This window comes from Anguilla anguilla, chromosome 5 (assembly GCF_013347855.1).
Source record: "Anguilla anguilla isolate fAngAng1 chromosome 5, fAngAng1.pri, whole genome shotgun sequence".
NCBI classification, from domain to species: Eukaryota; Metazoa; Chordata; class Actinopteri; order Anguilliformes; family Anguillidae; genus Anguilla; species Anguilla anguilla.
In genome coordinates, this window is record NC_049205.1 from 23,127,842 (window position 1) to 23,152,546 (window position 24,705).

A 24,705-nucleotide genomic window follows, 5' to 3' on the forward strand; every position below is an offset into this window, starting at 1 on the left:
TAATATGTGCAATAATAATCGTGTGTTTGCCTAAGGCAACCACACTAATAATATGTGCAATAATAATAGTGTGTTCGCCTAAGGCAACCACACTAATAATATGTGCAATAATAATAGTATGTTTGCCTAAGGCAACCACACTAATAATATGTGCGATAATAATAGTGTGATTGCCTAAGGCAACCACACTAATGATATGTGAGATAATAGTAGTGTGATTGCCTAAGGCAACCACACTAATAATAAATAAATAATATGTGCAATAATAATAGTGTGTTTGCCTAAGGCAACCACACTAATAATATGTGCGATAATAATAGTGTGATTGCCAAAGGCAACCACACTAATTAATAAATAATATGTGCAATAATAATAGTGTGTTTGCCTAAGGCAACCACACTAATAATAATAATAATAAATAATATGTGCAATAATAATAGTGTGTTTGCCTAAGGCAACCACACTAATAATAATATGAGATAATAGTAGTGTGATTGCCTAAGGCAACCACACTAATAATATGTGAGATAATAGTAGTGTGATTGCCTAAGGCAACCACACTAATAAAGAATATGTGCAATAATAATAGTGTGTTTGCCTAAGGCAACCACACTAATAATAATAATAAATAATATGTGCAATAATAATCGTGTGTTTGCCTAAGGCAACCACACTAATAATATGTGCAATAATAATAGTGTGTTCGCCTAAGGCAACCACACTAATAATATGTGCAATAATAATAGTATGTTTGCCTAAGGCAACCACACTAATAATATGTGCGATAATAATAGTGTGATTGCCTAAGGCAACCACACTAATGATATGTGAGATAATAGTAGTGTGATTGCCTAAGGCAACCACACTAATAATAAATAAATAATATGTGCAATAATAATAGTGTGTTTGCCTAAGGCAACCACACTAATAATATGTGCGATAATAATAGTGTGATTGCCAAAGGCAACCACACTAATTAATAAATAATATGTGCAATAATAATAGTGTGTTTGCCTAAGGCAACCACACTAATAATAATAATAATAAATAATATGTGCAATAATAATAGTGTGTTTGCCTAAGGCAACCACACTAATAATAATATGAGATAATAGTAGTGTGATTGCCTAAGGCAACCACACTAATAATATGTGAGATAATAGTAGTGTGATTGCCTAAGGCAACCACACTAAATATGTGATATAATAGTAGTGTGATTGCCAAAGGCAACCACACTAATAATAATAATAATAATAATTATTATTATTATAATAATAATCCTAACAGATACAATAGGGTTCCACCAGCTTCGCTGCTTGGACTCCTAATAATCCTAACAGATACAATAGGGTTCCACCAGCTTCGCTGCTTGGACCCCTAATAATCCTAACAGATACAATAGGGTTCCACCAGCTTCGCTGCTTGGACCCCTAATTACACAATGTTTTTTAGTCACTAGTATACTAGGGCACTAGATAAAAGAAAGAAAATCACAAGAAAGGTTTTATGTCAAATTCCTCATTTAGACCATTGGGGGACATGGTACTGAGGAAATAGATCCAGATGGTTTCACGTTTGAGAAGCCTTTTTTCAAGATCACCTCCCCTATGAGGCTTCTCCACTTTTTCCACTCCAACATATCTCAATGCACTGACATTATGACCGGTTTGTTTAAAATGAGCAGCTACGGGGTTACGTTCATCCCCAGTTCTGATATTACTCCTATGTTCGCTAATCCTGTTTCGTAATGCTCGCGATGTTTTTCCCACATAAGCGAGGCCACAAGGACAACGGATAAGATATGCTACATGCGTGGTGCTACATGCAATGACACCACGTATGGATATGTCCCGACCGGTGTGTGGATGGCTGAATCTCTTACGTTTGTGCGTGTAAGTGCATTGGGTGCAGCTACACCTGTAATTACCGTCTGGTACAATGAGGAAGGTCGGTGCACAATGTGGGCGCATATCCGATTTAACGAAACAAATCTCGTAGATTGGTGGGACGTTTAAAAACAAGTTTAGGAGCTTCTGTAAAAACTCTCTTTAGTTTGGGGTCTGACTCGACAATATGCCGATGTTCCTGGATGACATTTTTAAACTGAACCAAGTGGAGAATATTTTGTGCAACACATAGGAAAATTACTTTTAGTTTTTTTGTTCTGGTTTGACCGGAGACATTCATCCTATTGAATATAGGTCACTTAATTATATGCATTGACCAATAGGGAGCGGTAGAAGCTCCGGATAAATTATTACAATATCAGATATTGTTCGCCTTGAAACGTTAAAGTGGCATGCCAGTTTTTTTCCGCTTATAATGACTAAGATTCTGCTACTGCTAAAAAAAAATACAGGACATTAATTCAACCGCCATATTGATTAATACACATGGGCACTGCTTTGTACGAATCATGATTCTGAAGGTTTTGATGCATATTTACTGTGTAGCCTATGTCTATAAAGTATACTACCCAATAGGGTAAACATATTTGCTCAAAAAATAAAAAAAGGAAATTAAATTAATCTGCCAATCTCTTCCCGTTTTACGTGTTTTAGGCGCTAAACCTGTTCACTGACGAGCATCAGTTCACTACATACGCTGCGCAGATATCTTAATATGTACGCAACATGGATGGCCCTGGCACTGTAACAAACGCGCGGAGGCATTAGGCTACTATCTTATCCCGGTCATTTTCCGATCCATGATTCTGCGCCGCGGTTGAACGCGCAGATTTTCGTGAACGAAGTCATTTACTGAGGTCAGTAGCAGGAATCCTTGTAAACCAACCAGGAACAGACTGGGAACTGAATACACCATCTGGTGCGCATAGCAGCAAAGCGCGTCAGGGTACGTAGTACTTGCATAATACACATCAATGTGTGTTATTTTTAATAGGATTGCGTCTGCGTGTAAGTAGTGGCATTTACTGAGGTTGATTCGCCATCATTCAGGTATTTTTAGCTCCATGATTTTGAGTTAAGCAATATGATTTGTGAAATTTAGCATATGGCGAAATCGCGGTAACGGTAAATTGGCTAGCTATATCAATAAAAAGGTTTACTAGCAAACAAACGTACTGTTTTAAAACTAACATTCACATTGCTAGCTTGGTAGCATTTTGCTTCAGCAGTATGCTGCGATTTTTCGTTGTTATTTCGATTATTACGACAGCTTCGGCACTACGGCTACCACCGTCCGCCACTACGCAGTTAAATTCAACTTCTGTACCTGTCCAAGCGGATGGTCGTTTGAATACCACAGACAATGCGTCAACCGGATCACATTTTACTTCAATCGTAAAAGATCTTCCTACGCTGAGGAACATTGTCATTTTCATCGGTGTGTTCACTGCATTCGTAATCACTTGCCTGGTCGTGAGAGTATACAGGTAAATCTGTGCTGTCTACAACTTTTGTTCTGTCGTCAACCATATTAGTTATTTGTGGTTTTCACTTGCAAGCCAACACGGACGGCTTTGTGTTTCCATTACAACAGTCTTTTTGTTGCGTTCTGTGTGGAATACTGTAGGCTAGACCTGCAACTTTTCAATCATCAACCACCATCACTGCCAGATGATGCCAGGATTGTTGCAAGTAGATAGGTTATCCCTGAACTTGTTGCATGGTCTAAACGGTGAAGCATAAGCCAACTTTTTGTTTAAAAAAAAAAAAAAAAAATCTTTATCCAAATGTAATCCATTTTACGTAGCTAACTGCCACTGCTATGTAGCTCCTTCCAGCTTCTCGCTTGTGGCCCACAGAAATATTTGATTTGGAATGCGCAATTTTCTTAAGTGATACAGAAATATCCTTCCATTTAAGTGAAATTGAATTCCATTGGTTTAACTGCGCCTAAACAGCCTGTTGAATGTCATCTACTTTCCTATTAGTGTAAACCTACTTGTCGACCGCCTGTGCCAAAACCGGATATTCCCTCCTGAAAATTACACACGTTTTATTTCTTGACAGTATTGATCATTTTTCACGTTGCAGATCAGGAAAGAAGGTCAGGAAAACAAGAAAATACGACATAATAACGACATCCGCCGAGCGAGTGGAAATGGATCCGTTAAATGAAGAGATCGATGAGGAGGACTCGACTCTCTTTGATGTCAAGTACAGGTAAACAGGGTAAAACACCCTAATGCCAACGATTAACAGTCGGGAATACAATAACAGCGATAACTCTCAGCTATTCTATTATTGAACCAAGCAAACCTGACACACTTCTTGAGCTTTGCACAATTTGTTGGCACGTATTGAAGTAGCCTACTCGTGTAAAAAGTAGGCAATCTGATGAAAAACGTTTTCAGTGTACAGAAATGGCAAGTTACTCACACATACAAAGCATCTCTACAATTCATTAATTCAAACAGGCAAAATCTAGGCTTGCCCTTAAAAGTATTTATATCATTATTATGCTGAGTCACAAGAAATAATATTGGCTATCTCAGCTCACACAAATGAAACAAGCTGTATTCCAAAGCAATGCTACTCCGTGTTTCCTAAATTGTTTCAAGTAACTTGACCCTGTGTTTTTTTTAATCTTACCATCTGCAGAAAATGTGGTCATTCAAAATTTGTGTCACATCAAAGTGTCAAATAACAAAAATGGCCTAGTAAATGAATGTATGAAACTGCTGGTGAATACCTACAGAAAGGTTATTCCTCCAGAAATGATATGTTTATACTTGGTTGTCAAGTTTATTTTACAAAATGGGCAGGCTCTTGTATATTTGCAACTTAAAGTAAACACTGATTGTAAAATAAATACTATACATGCAAACACAGTTATATAGAATACTTCATTATCCCCATGGGGACATTTCCCTTGCAGCATGTAACATTCACATTTACAAAGAGACATTTAAACCAAGAAACATGCAATCCTTCACACTACAGAAATGCCAGAGGGGAAATACATGAATGCAGATAGACATATTAAGGCCTATTGAATAAATATTGAATCCTACAAACCTATCCACACGTATATTTTCCCCATGAATGTATTCAGGGTTTCCCCCAGAAAAGTTGTTAGGCCCGGTGGCAAGTATCTTTTGACAGGGGCCGGCGGCCCGGCACGGGCCGGCGGCCAAGTGTCTTTTTTGACGGGGGTCCAGCACAGGCCAGCGACAGACTGATGGCAGCATGAAGGTAGGGCCCTGTAGTTTCTGTGATAACAGAATCACGGACGGAATCGCAGAATTGAGAATTTAAAAAAGCACAGATTCCATAGGGCCCTACATTAAGTCAGTGCTAAAAGCTGACTGGAGATTTGAAAATATGACTACGTAATGTGAATGTTGTTATAAATAAGTAATTTATTCAACACACATTTTAAAAAATCAACTATTTACAACATAGCACAGTCTTACAAAGAATCTGACAACAATGTGCAGTCTTGGAATGCTGTGTTTTCAACAACAACAAAAGAAATTAAATTAAAATAAATAATATCAAATATCAAAAAAAAAATATTTTTGCACTCTACAAAAAACTTGAAAAAAGTCCTGATTGACTACTGAATCTTACAACAAGCCTTGGAATGCTGGGCACATTTCAACTACAACAAAATAAATTAAATTAAATTAAATTAAATTAAATTAAATTAAAATAAATAATATCAAAGTTTTTGCACTCTACAAAACACTTGTATTCAAGTCCTGATTGGCTACTGAATCTTACAACAAGCCTTGGAATGCTGGGCACATTTAAACATTTAAAAAACTGTATAAGGTGTTACTTGGCTAGCTAGCTAAGTTAGCTAAATGACCACGTTGTCATAAAATCTTTCCCAACGGTGATAACTGCCTGACTTGTTTACATTTTGGACAGATGTGGCTCCTGAGTAAATCTATCGTTGTTTCCATCGCAGCACTTTCGACGCAAGCAATATTGAAAAAATCCTGAAATTTCTTCTTACCGTGAAGAGTGCCTGACCCTGAACCGTAGTGTTTTTTCCCCAAAGATGGTATTTCTAGATACAGCCTAATTTTGCCACTGTGTTAACACATTTCTACGGTTGCCGGTCAGGTACTCTTCACTTTTCAATTTTAGGATTTTTCAGATATGTTATCGTGTTGAAAGTGCTGCAACGGAAACAATGATAGATTTACTCAGGAGCCACATCTGTCCAAAATGTAAACAAGTAAGGTAGTTTTCACGGTCGGGAAAAATTTTGTGACAACGTTGTCGTGCACATCAATGCCATCAAGCTAACGTTATTAATAAACAATTGAAGTAGTTATTTGAATGTCGATTAATAAGTCATGCAGTGTTACAGTGTATTGAATGTTACTTTCATGCTACTAGTTTAACGTTACCTACACACTGCTGAAGTTAATACTAGAAGAGTGCACTCAGTAGAGTGCAGATCTCCAGCAGGCGTGCTTTGCTGATGCAATAATTGAGGCTACACAATCAATGCAACCAGACAAATACGATATTACAAGTTTTTACCATGTGCCACTGAAAATCCCAAAAACGCAGATTCAGTAAAGTAATGCTAGAGGACTAAATGTTAGCTAATTTCATTCATATCAGTCACAATGTGTTCGACAGAGCAAACGTTGACGTTATAGTCTGGCACTTTCGTTTCAAATCAGGACAGGAACAATCTGGACGGGAACAATTCCAAAAGACCAGCGATGTAAAGTATCAATTTCAACGTGAAAATGCCAACAAAATAATTGCCACAGATTCAAACATTAACTTACCCCGTTATTTGGCGGATTATTTTGTTGGCATTTTAACACTGAAATTGACATTTTACATGGCTGGTCTTTCATTCCAAACGGAAGCAGCTGTTGATCACTTGCGGCCCCTACCGATTGGTTAGGAGGAGTGAGGAGTTAGAACTCAATGTATTTCAATGGATAATGATGGAAATTAATTCAAATAAAATAGACCTACTTGTCGTTGACCGATTTGCAAAATATTCAAGAATTCAGGCCCTTGGCCTGCTGCCAGCATGCAAAACAAGTATTAGGCTGTTCGGCCCAGTAGTATGCGAGATTAGCTGCAGACAGATACACAAACACACGCACAAACACACACACACACACACAACCAAATGATTAATCCCCTCCAGGCTCTCGCCTGGTGGAGATAATAAAAAGAATGTACTTACCGACAAGATGAAGTGACGCAGTTTGTAACAAGGTTAGTTAGCCTACTAAATAAGAAATGGTGGCTTGCTAGGTAATGTTAGCTTGTGATAGTTGGAAGCGTCAAGTGTTGAACGTCACTCTACGCACAATGAGGGTAAAGAACACTGATCTCAGACCTGCTGTTTTCCTATAGTGCGTTCACATGTTAACCAACAGATGTCTCTGGGGAGCTTTCCAACCGAGCCACCCCACTGTAACTGTAGTTTGAAAAACATCTTAAAAATACATTAAAAAAAAAATTCCCCGATGCTTAGGCCCGGCAGGGGGTCAACTTAGGCCCGGCGGGCCGCCAGGCTTGCAGTACACTGGCGGAAACCGTGGTAATGTATGCTTGTAGACACAGGGCCAAGCTACATTGGGTAGCATTGCTTTATTGCTAGCTTATATAGCTTGTTTAATTTGTGTAAGCTGAAATTGCCAATATTGTCTCTTGTAACTTGGTGTAATTGTTTTATCAATACTTTTAATGGCAGGTCTGGATTTTGCCAGTTTGAATTAATTACTTATAGACAGTGCTTTGTATGTGTGAGTAACTTGGCATTTTTATGCCCCTGGCCTCCATAGGAGGCAGGAGGGGCATTAAGTCGAGGTGCCTTCCATCGTCCTTCAACAATTTGGTTTCCGCTCATTTACCAGAAAACGCCTTTGTCGATCGGGCTGATTTTTAGGTGGTGAATTGGACTTGTCCACACGAAGGCTGGTTTCTATCAGTGACGCCACCGCTCATTCAATATGGCCACCACGGCCGCCAGGTTATTTTCAGGTTCAGGTTATTTTTGCACATTTTGTGGCATCTGCCGCTAGATTGTTTATTTTTTTGGCCCGCAACTTCTCCGCACTTTTGTTTATCCATTTTGACGCCCTCATGCATCCACAGATTTTTGGCTCTGAGCCACAACATCTGACATGAGAAACAAAGAAGACAGAGGGGGAGGGAGAGGGGTGGGGCCCAGTAAGAGATGTAATTGGGCCAGCCCAGTGTCAGTGTAGAAAATGAACCAATGGGACGCTGTCCCTGCTTTATGGGCTGGTTGTTGGGCAAAATCTATTTATTTATTTATTATTATTTTTTTTAAATTAAAAATTCTGAATTAAATTATATCGGCCCCAAGGTGCGTCGGCCCACCGGGAAAATGCCCGGTCTGCCAGATTACTAGTCCAGCGCTGCCACAAAACTTATACAGATGCAAAAACAATAGGTAAAATGTTTTCTTTTTAGCTAGCCAGCAAGCCAAGTGTATGAGTTAGAGGTTTGCTTGAGTCCGAGGGGGGATTTTAACCCGGGCTTGTCACTTGTCCAAAAGTCCCATAGGCAAACGCGTTACCGTATAAGCTTCTAGTGAAATAAACGCTGGCGCTGCAAAGTTCTGTCTTTCAAATGCATGCACTTCTGTGCATTTCCATTTTGCGTGTGTACCTGATGTTTTTATTGGCTGATGTACCTAAATGTCCAAAGGGGAGATGTATTCTTTGTGGGCCTGGAGCATTTGTGATGATGTAATCAGGCAGGGAAAAAAAAGAACAAAAAGAAAATTCACACAAAAACTGAAATCTTTTGTGTGGTTTTTACCGCATTATTTCCATATTTGAGCACATACATGTCTGAACAGGCGGTGTTCCCTTTAAGGGCTGAGAGTCTGTGGTTTGTGGTTATTGTGGTTATTTCTGCAGAGAGCCCAGAAAAGTGCCAAACTCACAGTGCTGTACAGATAGCCTAAGGGGTATGCTGTCCCACCAAGCCGTAACTTGGCGGGATCGTTTACCTGCTATCACAATATACTGAATGCATTTTCTTGTATATTGTTATGGGATGTAGCATATAATGAAATGTGTACTCTCAAAACGCTATACGTGCCAAAATGTCTGTTTCAAACCAAGCAGCCCTCTAGCTTCAAAATTCCATTACAGTTGGGAAATCCAGTCAATCAGGCTCACGTCCCCTTTTTCACCGTAATTACAGAAAACACCCATTTGTAAAACTAAAATGCATTATACCACACTAGACAATATCTTATCAAAGAAATATGTGTAAAAATAGCTTAGCTGTCTAGCCATGTCAGTAAACATTTTATAGGGCCTCCTTCCTGACATAACTAGGACAAATTGGAATTGAACAATTAGGCTGATGTCAAGACGGGTTGGCTACAACTTCTGCGGTTATTTTGAATGAGAGGTTTTTTTTTTTGGTGACATTTCGCTTCTGAAATGGCTGTAGAATTATAAGTCCCTCAGGATGTTGGTTGTTGTGTTAGGATATTTTGCCCTTATTCGTGGAGTCAAATGCAGGACGATGAAGAACATGCTGACAAAGTTTCCTCAGAGGATTTGATGTTTAATTCAGTGCGCAAGGGAGAGACAGACCCAGCACATTCGGGCGCTGCGCTGAGAGAATCTCTGCCGATCACACTGTGTGGTGTCTGGATATAGCTACAGTTTGCAGTCATACATATCAAAAGGTTGAGTTAAGTGGCGGGCCGGAGACAAATGGTCTTGTCCCTTCCTGGGGACCCTCGCAGCCATTTAGCATAGGAATGTGACATCCTTGCTGCAGACACTAGAGGTGTTATACCGAGACACACAACAGAGGGGCTAGACACAGAGGCATGCAAACTACAGACACAGTAATGGCAGAAACGGAAACACTATACACTACATATAATATATATATATGTATACTAAATAAAACTGGGAACCTATCAGTTGTAACATTTTATTTATTTATTTATTTATTTATTTATTTATTTTAATATATACTGTGTTTCATTAGAAATATTTCATCCATATTTCCAGACACAGGTTATATATATATTTATACAACGGCTTGGCTGAATACTCGATTCTGATTGGTTAAAAGGGTGTGCATTATTTCTCAGTAAAGGGACACCTCAGGCCTTTTAACAGTTCTAAAATCAATGCGCTACAAAATCCAGCGTTCTAAAGCTGTTAACCCTCTGGGGTCTAAGGGTAAAATGAGGCACACTGGTGATTGTGCGATGCTCTGACATTTGTGTAAATTTCATCAACTTTATATACAGTGATTCCAAAGTGTTTCATATCTTTGTGTTCAGCACAAACTCAGCTACAATTATATGGCAGCAGTAAGTAGGTCATAATCATGTGTGGATTGTAAACTGCTCTAAAAACACACAAACTGTAAACAGTAGTTTTGAACATGCACAGGAATGTTGTAATAAAGCACACTGAACAATTGTGAATAAGACTTTTGGTCACTGAAATGTGTTCATAAAATAAATTGCTAAAAGTTAGTGTTGTGACTACTATTTTTCAACAACAGGTGAGAATGGGAGGGCAAATGGCCTTTCTGTAATGAATATGCATTGGGTAGGAATACCTGCCAGCTAAGTAGGCTATTCACACCTGGCCACATGCCTCCCCACCACTAAGACAAAGACTCAGTGAGCCATCCATTTAGAAGACAGAAACAAAGGCAACTTTTGATTTTAGAACATTTATTGAAGTAAACTGCATGGAAGATGAGAGGAGACTGGTGTACTCTTGCAATGTCTGCCTGGCCTCTTAGCTAGTGGTGAACTAGGCCGTGTTTCCTGATCAACATCTCTGCAAATATAATAAAAACAAAATTGTTAGGAAATGTGAAATCAAATCAAACTTTATTTATATAGCACATTTCCTTCAACAGGTGAAAATTAAATGTGCTTTACAAAAAAGGGACAAACCACTAACTAATGAAAACAATTTATGAAATGAGAAGCAATGGTTAGAATCATTCGTAGTGTGGGAATTTACAAGCGCGCATATTAGTGAATATTCCTACAAACACACAGAGAATGTAATACAGCACACATTTACAAATAATGCAAGCTATCAACGAAAAAACATTAGCTTAACTAAATAAACACTGATATTCCAATTAAACTACACGCAACTCATCAATAACAATGCCTCAATCTGAACTAGGCTAGGTCTGTTTAGCTAAGTGGTTATTTTATTGCCATTTCCCGAACTTACTTAGAGTATGCTAATATCGATTGTGCAAGGACATCAGTTTTAGAATCCTAGCCACGCCACTACACGCCAGGCATGAGCTATTTATTACGAATATGATCGAAAAACATACAGTCTACCTGATACTTCTAACACAACCAGACGCAGAGGGTTTTAATTTTTTTTGAGATGCAATAGTTCAAATCGTTCGTAGTGTGGGAATTTACAAACGCACACACTGCTGGATATTCCTACAAACACACAGATACGTTGCAATACAGTACACATATTTACCAATATGATCATAAGAAATATACTTAGGCATGAAGTTGATCCTCAGTTCGCTGTTCGAAATGACACCGCTCTTCATCAGTGTCGGCTTCCGGACGGACCATTTTCCAAAATTAAACGAAATGTTCACCTCAAAAGAAGTGAATTAGGCGACACTCTGTGACATTCTTTCCCACTTTCGCATACTTGGCATTTCTCACATGGATCTCGCATCGCCCCTCCTTTAGTCTCCTTCTATGGAGAGTAATTATAATGTTGTTAACATGTGAATGCGAATTGGGCGGACTTCCTGCCGAGCGAAATTCACATAGTAATGAATAAAGTTTAACGAAGCATACATGGTCTAATTAATCAAATTCATAAAACTTTTAAAACAATTCATATTATTTGCCAATCGGCGCATTGGAAAGTCGTGATTCTAAGGTTTCTGTCAATGTTTTTGTTGTGTCTGTATGATAAGAGCACGTGAAGTTAATCATCCAAATAGAAACAAAAGTTAATTTCATCTTGTCGGGCTCCGCCGGCGGAGCTCTCGACCCCAGAGGGTTAAAATAGCAACATTATTTTTTCGGTTTTGAATTGTTGTTACGTCCCCTCCCCTTTTCAATGTCCAATTTCGCAATAGATGGCAATGTTGAATCATGGTTCTAGTTACTGGCTTCATTTAGGGATGCCAACCACCCCATAAAATACGGAATCGTCACTTATGTGGACAGTAGAATAGTCATTCCGTATTTAACTCATGGTTTTGGGATGAGTATCTTTGTGAACAATTCCGTTTGTAGTAACCGCTGTTTTGAATACAATTCAATAGTTAGCTAGCTAGCCGGGATAACAAGCATGCTGTGAGATCATTCTGACATAAAACCAAGAATTTTAATATTGGCTAGGTGACAGGTGACGGCGAACCTATCATAAAGTTAACCCAAACCCGGTTTCAGAGTGTCTTGGAAAAACGCAATGTCTACACTGCGACACCACAACATTTCAAAAAGCAAGACAGAGCTAGGGAGATTAATTTGATTGAGTTATATGGTTTCAAGTAGTTTTCTTAAATAATGTAGTGACAAAAATGACCAAAATTGGTGCTAATTGTATGGTATAAAACGGGAAGGCGCTATTTTTCTCGATGGAATCGTTGTTTTCATAGAATTAACGACCAGAGGTTTTTGCTTAACAACGGTGCAAATGGAACTGCCAACCAGAGTTTTGCTTGACAACGATAAAATAACATGCCCAAATGGCCGCGGACGAATATTTCACTTTCAGCTGATTAAGTCGATAAAAATCAATAAATATTAAAGTAACCATATAGTCATTGTTGGTAACCCGTTGTATAAGTGAAATAAACCCCTCGGGCTGTCCCGTTATTGGAAAATAGTGTACTTCGGGGATGGTTAAACGACCCCTGGCTTCGCCTCGGGCGCATCACCACCCCCGTCGTAAATTATTTTCCAATAACGGGACAGCACGTCATGGTTTATTCCTCACATATATTTATATATATATTTATCTATCAGCCACAACATTAAAACCACCTGCCTAATATTATGTAGGTCCCCCTAAACAGCTCTGACCCGTCGAGAGTTATTAAAATTATGTGGAAATAATTCACCCTCTAACAATATCTTCACTTTCTATAGCCCTGTAGCAACTAATAATGTAATAAACCGCCAATAGTGTAATAACTCCCGATAATGTAATCCATTTCAAATTTTTTATGTAATAAAAACCAATAATGCAATAAGTAGTAGTAGTAGTGTACTTTATTGATCCCGGGGGGAATTTGCACTGTTGCAGCATCAAAGACAACAAAGTAACACAATCAGATACAAATGTACAGTAGATACAAAATATCAGATACAAATATACAGTAGATACAAATACAGAAATCCAAATATACCAGAGGACACCTTCAGAGGTGGAGTCCATGCCTCAACGGGTCAGAGCTGTTTTGGCGGCACGAGGGGGACCTACACAATATTAGGTAGGTGGTTTTAATGTTGTGGCTGATTGGTGTATATATATACACTCACTGGCCACTTCATTAGGTACAACTGTTCAACTGCAAACTGTACCCATTAACACAAATATCTAATCAGCCAATCACGTGGCAGCAACTCAATGCATTTAGGCATGTAGACATGGTCAAGACAATCTACTGAAGTTCAAACCAAGCATCAGAATGAGGAAGAAAGGTGATTTAAGTGACTTTGAGCATGGCATAGGTTATTGGTGCCAGACGGGCTGGTTTGAGTATTTCAGAAACTGCTGATCTACTGGGATATACACCATATCTAGGGTTTACAGAGAATGGTCCACAAAAGAGAAAATATCCAGTGAGCGGCAGTTCTCTGGGCGAAAATGCCTTGTTGATGGCAGAGGTCAGAGGAGAATGGCCAGACTGGTTCAAGCTGATAGAAAGGCAACAGTAAGTCAAATAATCACTCGTTACAACCGAGGTATGCAGAAGAGCATCTCTGAACGCACACCACGTCAAACCTTGAAGCAGATGGGCTACAGCAGCAGAAGACCACACCGGGTGCCACTCCTGTCACCTAATGAAGTGGCTGGTGAGTGTATGTATATGTATTTATATATATATATATATATATGATTACCCAATTATCACAAAAATTAATTAATAAAATAGAAATTATTAAAATTCAAAGATAAATTAAAAAAAGAGACCAAGAGAAAAAACAATTTAATTTAATTTAATTTAATTTAATTTAATTTAATTTAATTTAATTTAATTTAATTTAATTTAATTTAATTTAATACAATACAATACAATACAACACAAGAGGGGAGAAAGTTGCAGCAGAAATACTGGAGAGACTATTTACCACCATGAGTACTTTAACCTCTTAGCGCATTGCCCCTAGTGGTGGGCACGCCCAAGTGCCTAGATTACTAAAGTCAAACATTCGGTGCTACTGCAACCAACGTGTGAGATGAAAACAGAAACGCGTTGTTTCAGTTTCATTAGTAGACGATACATGACAACTATGCCGAAAACGGAGTTTCGCAGCCCCACCATTGTCGCTCCGGTCGTTCATTTAACACGCACCCCCTCCCTGCAGTCTCATCTAAAAAACACCCCCCACCCTTGACATAATGGACAATATTGTCTATCCTGGCATTAATAAAAATATTCTTTCACCACTAAAAAATCGTATTCCGTCATAGCAGCAAGATAAACCCGACAATAGCACTAAGATATGCCTATACAGCAGTGAAAACGCTGCTCACTGAATAACGAAATAAACGAGAAAAAGTTTTTAAAAATGATACCATGTCATTCTACAGTCAATATCTGGGACTAAATATTGAATAAATATAAAACCTTACTGTTGGTTTTACGTGTAGAGATGTCCCTTTTGAGGGATGTTCATATATTGTCTTGGACAATCCGTTTGGGAAATATAGGCGCATCTGTGACGCCTGGGTATCTTCAAAAATAGCTGTGCGTAACACCACACCTGTTGTTTACGGTGTCGTCGTCCTTTTTAGTACAGTCTGACTTGATTTACAATTCATTTATTCGGTAGGCGAGAGTATAAGCTTTCTAACGATGTATAACATGTCTAATTCTGCTTTTGGAATAGCGTTTTATAGGTCAGCGTAACAGAAAATATTCTTAGCATAGCATTCACTTACGCAATCACTCTGTTAGCAGACAAATACGATGCACCTAACGAAACGTGTTCAAGGATATTTCGTAATTTCTTGGAAAATACTATTATTATTGAGGACTTCTGAACATAGCTAAACCATATGTTTGCTGATAGACCTAGCTGACATCGTTTTCTGGAGCAAAACAGAAGCGAATAGAACAATATCATTGATACCGTCTCTGTCTCTATCTACTGAACATAGAGGAGATTTCATCATTGCTATGTAAGTATTACCGTTCAAAATATTTCGGTTATATACGTTATTTTTGAAATTGAGTATCTTTAAATAGGTTAGTGGTGTTATATAATGTAAATATTTTACACTGTAATGTAAGCGTTAGACGGAAGTGTAATAGTTTTTGTGAAGCATGCAACAGTGATGACGTCATAGCTGGAACATTGCCAAAACGTGGTGGACGGGTGAAAATTGTTTTCATGTTGTCTCATCCCCATACAAGAAAACATACGAGAGTACAGAGTATAGAAATACACACGAGTTAATTATTACACATTTAGGTACTGTACCGCATTGTGTGACAATGTTTTTGCATTATTTTTTTAATCTGATAGCAATGTTTCATCTGAAACCCTCATAAGGGGCTCGTTTATATGCTTTATAATGGACAAAAAGCATTTTATTCAATTTTGGAGAGATTTTGGATATGTTTCTGGACACCTAGCTATTTTAGACCACTGTACTGACTGAAAGCTTGTAATTCCCATTTGAAAATTATGCAACAGTGATTTTCTTGAGTCAAAACAGTTGATTTGTAGTGAAATACATGGATATGTTATGATTTACAGCAATGCATAATTTAGACATTTTGGATAGATTTGGAGATGCTGGGTACACTGCTTAGTTTTTGCTTCATACATCTATAGTAGTTCTACATATCCACCCTTAGATTTTATGAACTTGTGGTCAAGACGTTTTTGACCTAGCACATGTATAGTTTAACCTCCTGCATATATTCAATCTCGCAGTATTTCATTGCAAACTTAAAAGTGCAAATTTATTTGGATTTTTTGTCAAAACAATTGCATTTGTGGCACTTTATTTCTTCCAAAATTATGAATATAAACTAATCTGTGTTAGTATTGTAAATTGTACAAATGTCTTGCTTCATTTAAGCCATTTTTCAAGTCTCTGTGGTGTTCACGTCTGGAGTTATAAAGCTTTAAATAGGGTACCCCCTAAATGGGCAAGGATTGGCAAAATTTGGCTTGTTCCTTAAGAGGTTAAAGGTTTTCAGATAACGTCATGTTTATATTTCTATTTATAGGCTGGAACAAAATGACTTTTCCTTTATAAAGAGTATTTGTTACCAATTCCTATATTTTTTTCCTTATATCTCATTATTCTGAAGTTTGCAAGTGTGTTTTTGGCTGGACCACAACAGCGGGGCCAGCCCTACAAACGCGAATGTCTGTGACTGAGTGACTGAGTGATCTAACTGAGTGATGAAGTTACATCATTGGTCGGCCGAGTTATGAAGTTACACCATTGGTCGGCCGGCCATATACTAGGTTTTGACCTGGTCTTGTTCCATTACAAATACTTCCTGTGTTGTGTCTTGCGAATCTTTTATTTTACTTAATCCAACATTTAGTAATTTGTTTTAGAGTTGTGATACTGAGAGTTTTTAATAAATATTTATCATCCTTTGTTAACCTCTTAGCGCAAAGCCCCTGGTGGTCAGCATGCCGGCATGCCGAGATTTCTGAACTCTGACTTTCAGTGCTACTGCAACCAAAGTATAAGTTAAAAACAGAAACGCGTTGTTTTAGTTTCATTAGTAGACAATACACGACAACTATGCCGAATACGGTGTTTCGCAGTGCCACCATTGCCTCTCTGGTCGTTTATTTAACACGCACCCCCTCCCTGCAGTCTCTTCTATAACTACACCCCCCACCCATGACATAATGGACAATATTGTCTATCTTGGCATTCATAAAAATATTCTTTCACCACTAAAAAATCGTATTCCGTCATAGCAACAAGATAAACCCGACAATATCCCTAAGATATGCCAATACAGCAGTGAAAACGCTGCTCACTGAATAATGATACCATGTCATTTTACAGTCAATATCTAGGACTAAATATTGAATAAATATACAACCTTACCATTGGTTTTACGCGTAGAGATGTCCCTTTTGAGACTGTGTGGTCATATATTGTCTTGGATAATCCGTTTGTGAAATATACGTGCATTTGTGATTCCTGGGTACCTTCCAAAATAACTGTGCGCAATACCACGTGTTGTTTACGGCGTTGTTGCCCTTTTTAGTACAGACTGGCTTGATTGACAATTCAGTAGGTGAGAGTATGCGCTTTCTAACGATGTATAACATGTCTAATTTTGCTTTTGGAATAGTGTTTTATAGGTCAGCGTAACCGAAAATTTTCTTATCATTGCATTCACTCTGTGGTAGCAGTAAAAGACGCTGTTATTGTTACTCTGGTTTTATTAGTTTTTTAAATGAACTGATGGTGTGAAGGCAGTAGTAGACAGAGCGTGCCAGGTTACAGTTGGCTAACCGCGATGTACTGTATGTCTTGTGATTTCAGGTGAGCGACGATGTCTAAATTTGCACAAAAGTGATATTGCATTAGTACAAGAATGTATAAGAATGCTAGGATGTCAGTGATGCTAGTAGAGTGTGTGTATGAGATTGCTAAATGTTAGGAAATACAAGTACATGCTTATATCATGTAGTCGTTAGCTAACTGGCTAGTTAGCCTCACTGTAGCAAGCTAGAAGCTAGAAATGTCCGTTTGTAATGAGCAATATGTGCTTACGTGTGAATGTCCAGTAAATGTGTGTTTTGCTATGGTGAGAATAATGTGTTGATCCGAATCTGAGAATTGCAAACTTTATTTTATTGAGAATATATGACAATAGATAATAGATTGCTGTGGACAGAGTGGCTGTGACGATGGCAAGATTGTGTTGTATGGTGCAGCAGCAGTGAACTTCGTATAGGCTCTGTGTAGAGGAGGAGCTCTGTGTGTGGCTGGTCTATCACGAGTACCGATATTGACGCATTTTACTCGGATGGTACTCGTGCTCGTAAAAAGTACATTATCCGTACCGGATACTCGTTTCATCCGAGTATTCGGCTCAACCCTATTACTTACGCATTCACTCTGCGGTAGCAGTAAAAGACGCTGCACCTAACGAAACGTCGTCAATGATTTTTTATAATTTCTTGGAAAATGCTATTATTATTGAGGACTTCTGGGCATGGCTAAGCCATATGTTTGCTGATATACCTAGCTGAAATTGTTTTCTGGAGCAAAACAGAAGCGAATGGAACAGTATAATTGATTTACTGTCTCTGTCTCCATCTACTGAACATAGATAAGATTTCATCATTGCTATGTAAGTTTTACTGCGCAAAATATTTTGGTTATATACGTTATTTTTGAAATTGAGTGTCATTAAATAGGTTAGTGTTATTATATAATGTGGATATTTCACACTGTAATGTAAGCATTAGTTAGTAGTGTAATAGTTTTTGTGAAGCATGCAACAGTGATGACGTGAGAGTTGGAACATTGCCAATATGTGGTGGACGGTTGAAAATCGTTTTCATGTCGTCCCATCCCCATACAAGAAAACATACAAGAGTATAGAAATACATACAAGAGTTAATTACACATTTAGGCACTGTACTGCATTGCGTGACAATATTTTTGCATTATGTTTTAATCTGATAGCAATGGTTCATCTTAAACCTTCATAAGGGGCTTGTTTATATGCTTTATAATGGACAAAAAGCATTTTATTCATTTTTGGAGAGACTTTAATATTTTTCTGGACCCCTAGCTATTTTAGACCACTGTACTGACAGAAAGCTTGTAATTCCCTCTTGAAAATGATGCAACAGTGAGTTTCTTGAGTAAAAACAGTTAATTTGTAGTGAAATACGCAAATCAGAATCAGAATCAGAATCAGAATCAGAATCAGAATCAGAATCAGAATCAGAATCAGGTTTTATTGCCAAGTAGGTTTACACATACAAGGAATTTGTTTTGGTCAGGTGGTGCATAACAGTGAACATAAAATAAGATAAATAAAATAAAATAAACATAGTGCAATAAAAACATAACAGACATAACATAACATAAACATAGTGCAAACGGTAAACAGTAAACAATAAACAATAGTGCAAGGGGATAAAGTTTTATAAGTACAGGTGCTGTCTGTTTGTTGTCCGTGGGGGTCAGGATAACAGTACAGTATCAGTGGGGGGTCCCGGGCCTTGTTGATGAGGCCAGCTGCAGTCGGGAAAAAACTGTTCTTATGTCGTGAGGTTTTGGTCCTGATGGACCGCAGCCTCCTGTCGGAGGGGAGTGTTTGAAAGAGTTTGTGTCCAGGGTGGGAGGGGTCGGCCACAATCTTTTCTGCCCGCCTCAGGGCCCTGGAGGTGTGCAGGTCCTGGAGGGATGGCAGATTGCAGCCAATCACCCTCTCAGCAGCGCAAATGATACGCTGCAGTCTGCCCTTGTCCTTGGCAGTGGCAGCAGCGTACCAGGTGGTGATGGAGGAGGTGAGGATGGACTCAATGATGGCAGTGTAGAAGTGCACCATCATTGTCATTGGCAGGTTGAACTTCTTCAGCTGCCGCAGGAAGTACATCCTCTGCTGAGCCTTCTTGGTGAGGGAGGTGATGTTCAGCTCCCACTTGAGGTCCTGGGTGATGATGGTGCCCAGGAAGCAGAAGGACTCCACAGTGTCGACTGGGGAGTCACACAGGGTGATGGGGGCGGGCGGGGCTGCGTTCCTTCTGAAGTCCACAACCATGTCCACTGTCTTTAGGGTGTTGAGCTCTAGGTTGTTTTGGCTGCACCAGGACACCAGATGTTCAGTCTCTCTCCTGTAGGCAGACTCATCCCCACCAGAGATGAGTCCAATGAGAGTGGTGTCGTCTGCAAACTTCAGGAGCTTGACTGACTGATGACTGGAGGTGCAGCTATTAGTATACAGGGAGAAGAGTAGAGGAGAAAGGACGCAGCCTTGAGGGGAGCCGGTGCTGATGGTCCGGGAGTCGGAGACGTGTTTCCCCAGCTTCACGTGCTGCTTCCTGTCAGGAAGTCGGTGATCCACCTGCAGGTGCAGTCAGGCACGTGCAGCTGGGAGAGCTTGTCCTGTAGTAGAGCTGGGATGATGGTATTGAAGGCGGAGCTGAAGTCCACAAACAGGATCCTGACATAGGTTCCTGCAGTGTCCAGGTGCTGGAGGATGAAGTGGAGGGCCATGTTTACAGCATCGTCCACAGACCTGTTGGCTCTGTATGCGAACTGCAGGGGGTCCAGGAGTGGGTCCGTGATGGTTTTGAGGTGGGACAGTACAAGGCGCTCAAAAGACTTCATTACCACAGAGGTCAGGGCGACGGGTCTGTAGTCATTGAGTCCTGTGGTCCTTGTTTTTTTGGGGACGGGGATAATGGTAGAGGTCTTGAAGCAGGCTGGTACGTGGCATGTCTCCAGTGAGGTGTTAAAAATGTCTGTGAACACCGGAGACAGCTGATCGGCACAGTGCTTCAGGGTGGAGGGAGAGACAGAGTCTGGTCCAGCTGCTTTGCGGGGGTTCTGTCTCTTGAATAGTCTATTAACGTCCCTCTCCAGGAGGGAGAGAGTCGTCATTGTGATAGGGGAGGGGGAGGGGGCCTCTGAGGTGGGTGATTGTAGAGAGGCTCGGGCCCCTACTGAGATGGGGGAGGAGGAGCTGGTGGTCTGGAGCTGGTGAATGGGGTCACGGGGGATGGTGTCAGGTCTGTCCCATTGTCTTTCAAATCGGCAGTAGAACTCGTTCAGGTCGTTGGCCAGGCGCAAGTCATTAGTGGAGTGGGGGGCTTTCGGTTTGTAGTTGGTGATCTGTCTGAGGCCCTTCCAGACAGAGGCCGAGTTGTTTTCTGAGAACTGCTGTTGGAGTTTCTCAGAGTACAGTCGTTTAGCATCTCTCACCGCCTTGCTAAACCTGTATTTAGACTCTTTAAACCGGTCCTTGTCCCCACTCCTAAATGCTTCCTCCTTTGCCAGCCTTAGCGGTCTGAGTTTAGCTGTAAACCAGGGTTTGTCGTTGTTGTAACTAACCCTGGTGCGTGATGGTACACAGCTGTCCTCACAGAAGCTGATGTATGATGTCACAGCCTCTGTGTACTCATCCAGACTGTTGGTAGCAGTCCTGAAAACATCCCAGTCAGTACAGTCCAAGCACGCGCGAAGATCCTCCATAGCTTCACTGGTCCACTTCTTAGATGTCCTCACAACAGGTTTGCAGAGTTTTAATTTCTGCCTGTATGCAGGAATCAGGTGGACTATGACGTGGTCAGAGTGTCCCAGTGCAGCGCGGGGGACGGCGTGATAGGCACGGTTGATTGTACTGTAACAGTGATCTAAAGTGTTCTCCTCTCTGGTCGGGCATTTAATCAGCTGGCGGTATTTAGGCAGTTCGTGGCTGAGATTCCCTTTGTTAAAGTCGCCGAGGACAATAACGAAAGAGTCCGGGTTTGTCCGCTCCACACACAGTATCTGGTCGGCGAGCATACGCTGTGCCTCCTGCACGAGGGCTTGCGGTGGAATGTAAACACCGACCAGAATGAATGAAGCGAACTCGCTGGGGGAGTAGAAGGGTTTACAGTTAATGAAAAAAGTTTCCAGAACAGGAGAACAGTGCTGCATAATCACTGTAACATCTTTACACCAGCCACTGTTTGTATAAAAACAAATACCTCCACCTTTCATTTTGCCGGAGCGCTCTGTGTCGCGATCCGCTCTGAATAGCTGAAAGCCTGCCAGCTGCAGCGCAGAGTCCGGTATCGATCCACACAGCCAAGTTTCCGTGAAGCACAAAACGGAAGATGAAGAAAAGTCTCTGTTTTTCTCCACCAGTAGCTGAAGTTCGTCCAGTTTATTGCACAGCGATCGCACGTTAGAGAGAAATATTCCCGGTAACGGAGTGCGTAGACCGCGTCTGCGGAGACGCACGAGCGCACCGGCACGTTTCCCTCTCCTCCGGCGTTTCACTGCGTGAACAAGGGTGAGCGTACCTTTGACAAAAGTGACCAGTAATTCCGCAGATGGGATGAGAAAGTTGGGAAATAAATCCACAGGAGTTGTTACCCTGATATTCATGAGCTCTTCTCTGGTGAAAGAGTTCCGGATGCTATCGCAAAACACTGAATTTACAAACAAAACAAGGCAAAACAATGCGCACCAACACACCGAGGCAGCCATCCGCGGCGCCATCTTAGCAGACTTAGCAGACTATGTTGTGATTTACAACAATGCATAATTTAGACATTTTGGATAGATTTGGAGACGCTGGGTACACTGCTTACTTTTTGCTTCATAAATCTATAGTAGCTCTACATATCCACCCTTTGATTTTATGAACTTGTGGTCAAGAAGTTTTTGATCCAGCACATGTATAGTTTAACCTGCTGTATGCAATCTCTCAGTATTTCATTGCAAACTAAAAAAGTGCACATTCATTTTTGATTTTTTGTCTAGACAGTTGCATTTGTGGCACTTTATTTCTTCCAAAATTATGAATATAAACTAATCTGCTTTAGTATTGTAAATTGTACAAATGTCTAGCTTCATTTAAGCCATTTTTCAAGTCTCTGTGGTGTTCACCTCTGGAGTTATAAAGCTTTAAAAAGGGTACCCCCTAAATGGACATGGATTGGCCAGATTTGGCATGTGCGCTAAGAGGTTAAGCTATGAACCTTTTATGGAAACTGTTACACAATGTCCCTCAGTTAGACTGTGTGGGAACATCAGTTATAGTATGTGGTTTGTTTGTCTTTGGTAAAGAGAAAGTACTGTAAGTTTTGTATCTGACTGATCCTTTTTTGTGTGTTACAGGTGAAGATTCACACGTCAATAGAATACCATCAACATTTCCTTGGATTACAAACCAGGGAGATAATTTAGTATACTTTGTGCAATTTGCCCCATTACGTTGTACTTTGTTTTCTCTGTTTTCAATGTCTCAGACCACAGTGTCTTGGAGATTTAAAGGCATCCCATCAGCCCTGCAAGACTAATGTTTTGGTAGATTTGTTTACGAAGGACAGTTTTGGAGCTTGGTAAAACTGAATGTATTGTAAGATCTGGTGTTAATACCTATTGAGGGGGGGACATGCACAAAAAGTGACTTCAGTTGTGCAAGTTGGCTATTTTCATCGCGCAAGTAATCAAGTATGTTTCATGAAACAAAAGTGTCTTGCAGCTGTGTTTCTTGACATCTATAGACAAGGGATAGTTTTCTGTCTCGATTCCCTGCACCTCAAAATCATAAATCCTTCTTTCAATATAGCTAATTTACAGACACTTTTAATGCCTGGAAAACCTTGAAAATATGAAGGATATGTACACCTGACCATGACATCCCCTTAAAAAAAAAGTACAGTGGGAGCAGGGACTACCACAGATAATTCACTCCCATTTGCATGAATTTTTTGGTCAAAATTTAGTGGCAATTTCCTGCTCCTCACCAAATGCATGCTGGGTAGGCTCCAGCACCTCCTGCGACCCTGACAGGATAAGTGGGTATAGATAATGGATGGATGGATGGATTTAGTGGCCATGCTTCAAGATTCCACAAGAGAGCCCTTTGGAACACACTCAGCAGCTTCTGTTCCAACCCACCAACATTCCTTCAAATACTTTCAGGATTACAGCTTTACTTGGAACCCATGGACAGTATTTTTTCAACAACTGTAACTTTAGTATTCTACACCACTGTAACCTTGGTGTTGTGGATTACTGTGAACCCTGGATCACTTAGTGAGCCTTGCCCTCCACCCATCCACTAACCACGACCTCTCAAGGATTGAAAGTACAAAAAATGAAGAGAAACCCCACCAAAATCCTCAAAAAATATGGAATCTAGTATGTATTTCATTCTTTGTGCACGATGAGATTTGATTGTGTTCTAGGGTTGCCAGACGTCCTGTTTTCAACTGGAATGTCTGGTTTTCACATTATTTGTACACATCTTGTTTGTAGTCTCGATAAGACAATGACAATTACATTGTCCGGTGTGAGTAATTGATGGAGGAAATTTACCCGTAGTTTGTAATGAATTTGTGTGTCAGTGACTCCCTGGTCTGGTGTCGGTTCCTCAGTCTGAGGAGGATCCCCCGGTCTGAGAGCACAATAGGGTTGCAAGATTTAGAACTTTTCAAAAGCGGACAACATGCACAGCTCGAAGCTTAATTGTGAACAAAGCCGAGGGTTTGTTGTCCGGTTTTGAGTAGTTCTAGATCTCGCAACCCTATTGTGCTCTGTGGGTTTGTCTATGCCACAGGAATCAATTGCGGGTCCTGTAAACAACAAAAAAAGATACAGCCTAAAAGTATTCCCCTTCTAATTTTAAAGAGAGACAAACCAGGGTTGTGACCCTGAACATGCTTAGTAGTACACAAATTCTGTACCCTCAATTAGCCTGCATATGTTTAATGACCTCTGTTGTGATTGTTACAGAATTATAGACAAACCGCATTCCCTTTATTTGGGTTGTTTAAGCTATTCCTAACGCATCTCTACCACTATAATGAATCATGAAAAATATT

At 40.0% G+C, this 24,705-nt stretch overlaps 1 protein-coding gene across 1 annotated transcript in view; it reads left to right on the forward strand.

Annotated features, from left to right (window-relative positions):
* Positions 1 to 2,711: 2,711 nt before the first annotated feature.
* Positions 2,712 to 24,705, forward strand: part of fam174b (family with sequence similarity 174 member B) — a gene marked incomplete at its 5' end in the record, with an annotated part of 43,435 nt that continues 21,441 nt past the window's right edge. The window contains 3 exons of the mRNA XM_035417260.1: positions 2,712 to 2,853; positions 3,178 to 3,394; positions 3,999 to 4,127. Coding sequence (XP_035273151.1) covers positions 2,712 to 2,853; positions 3,178 to 3,394; positions 3,999 to 4,127 — 488 coding nt within the window. The remainder of the gene's footprint in view (positions 2,854 to 3,177; positions 3,395 to 3,998; positions 4,128 to 24,705) is intronic.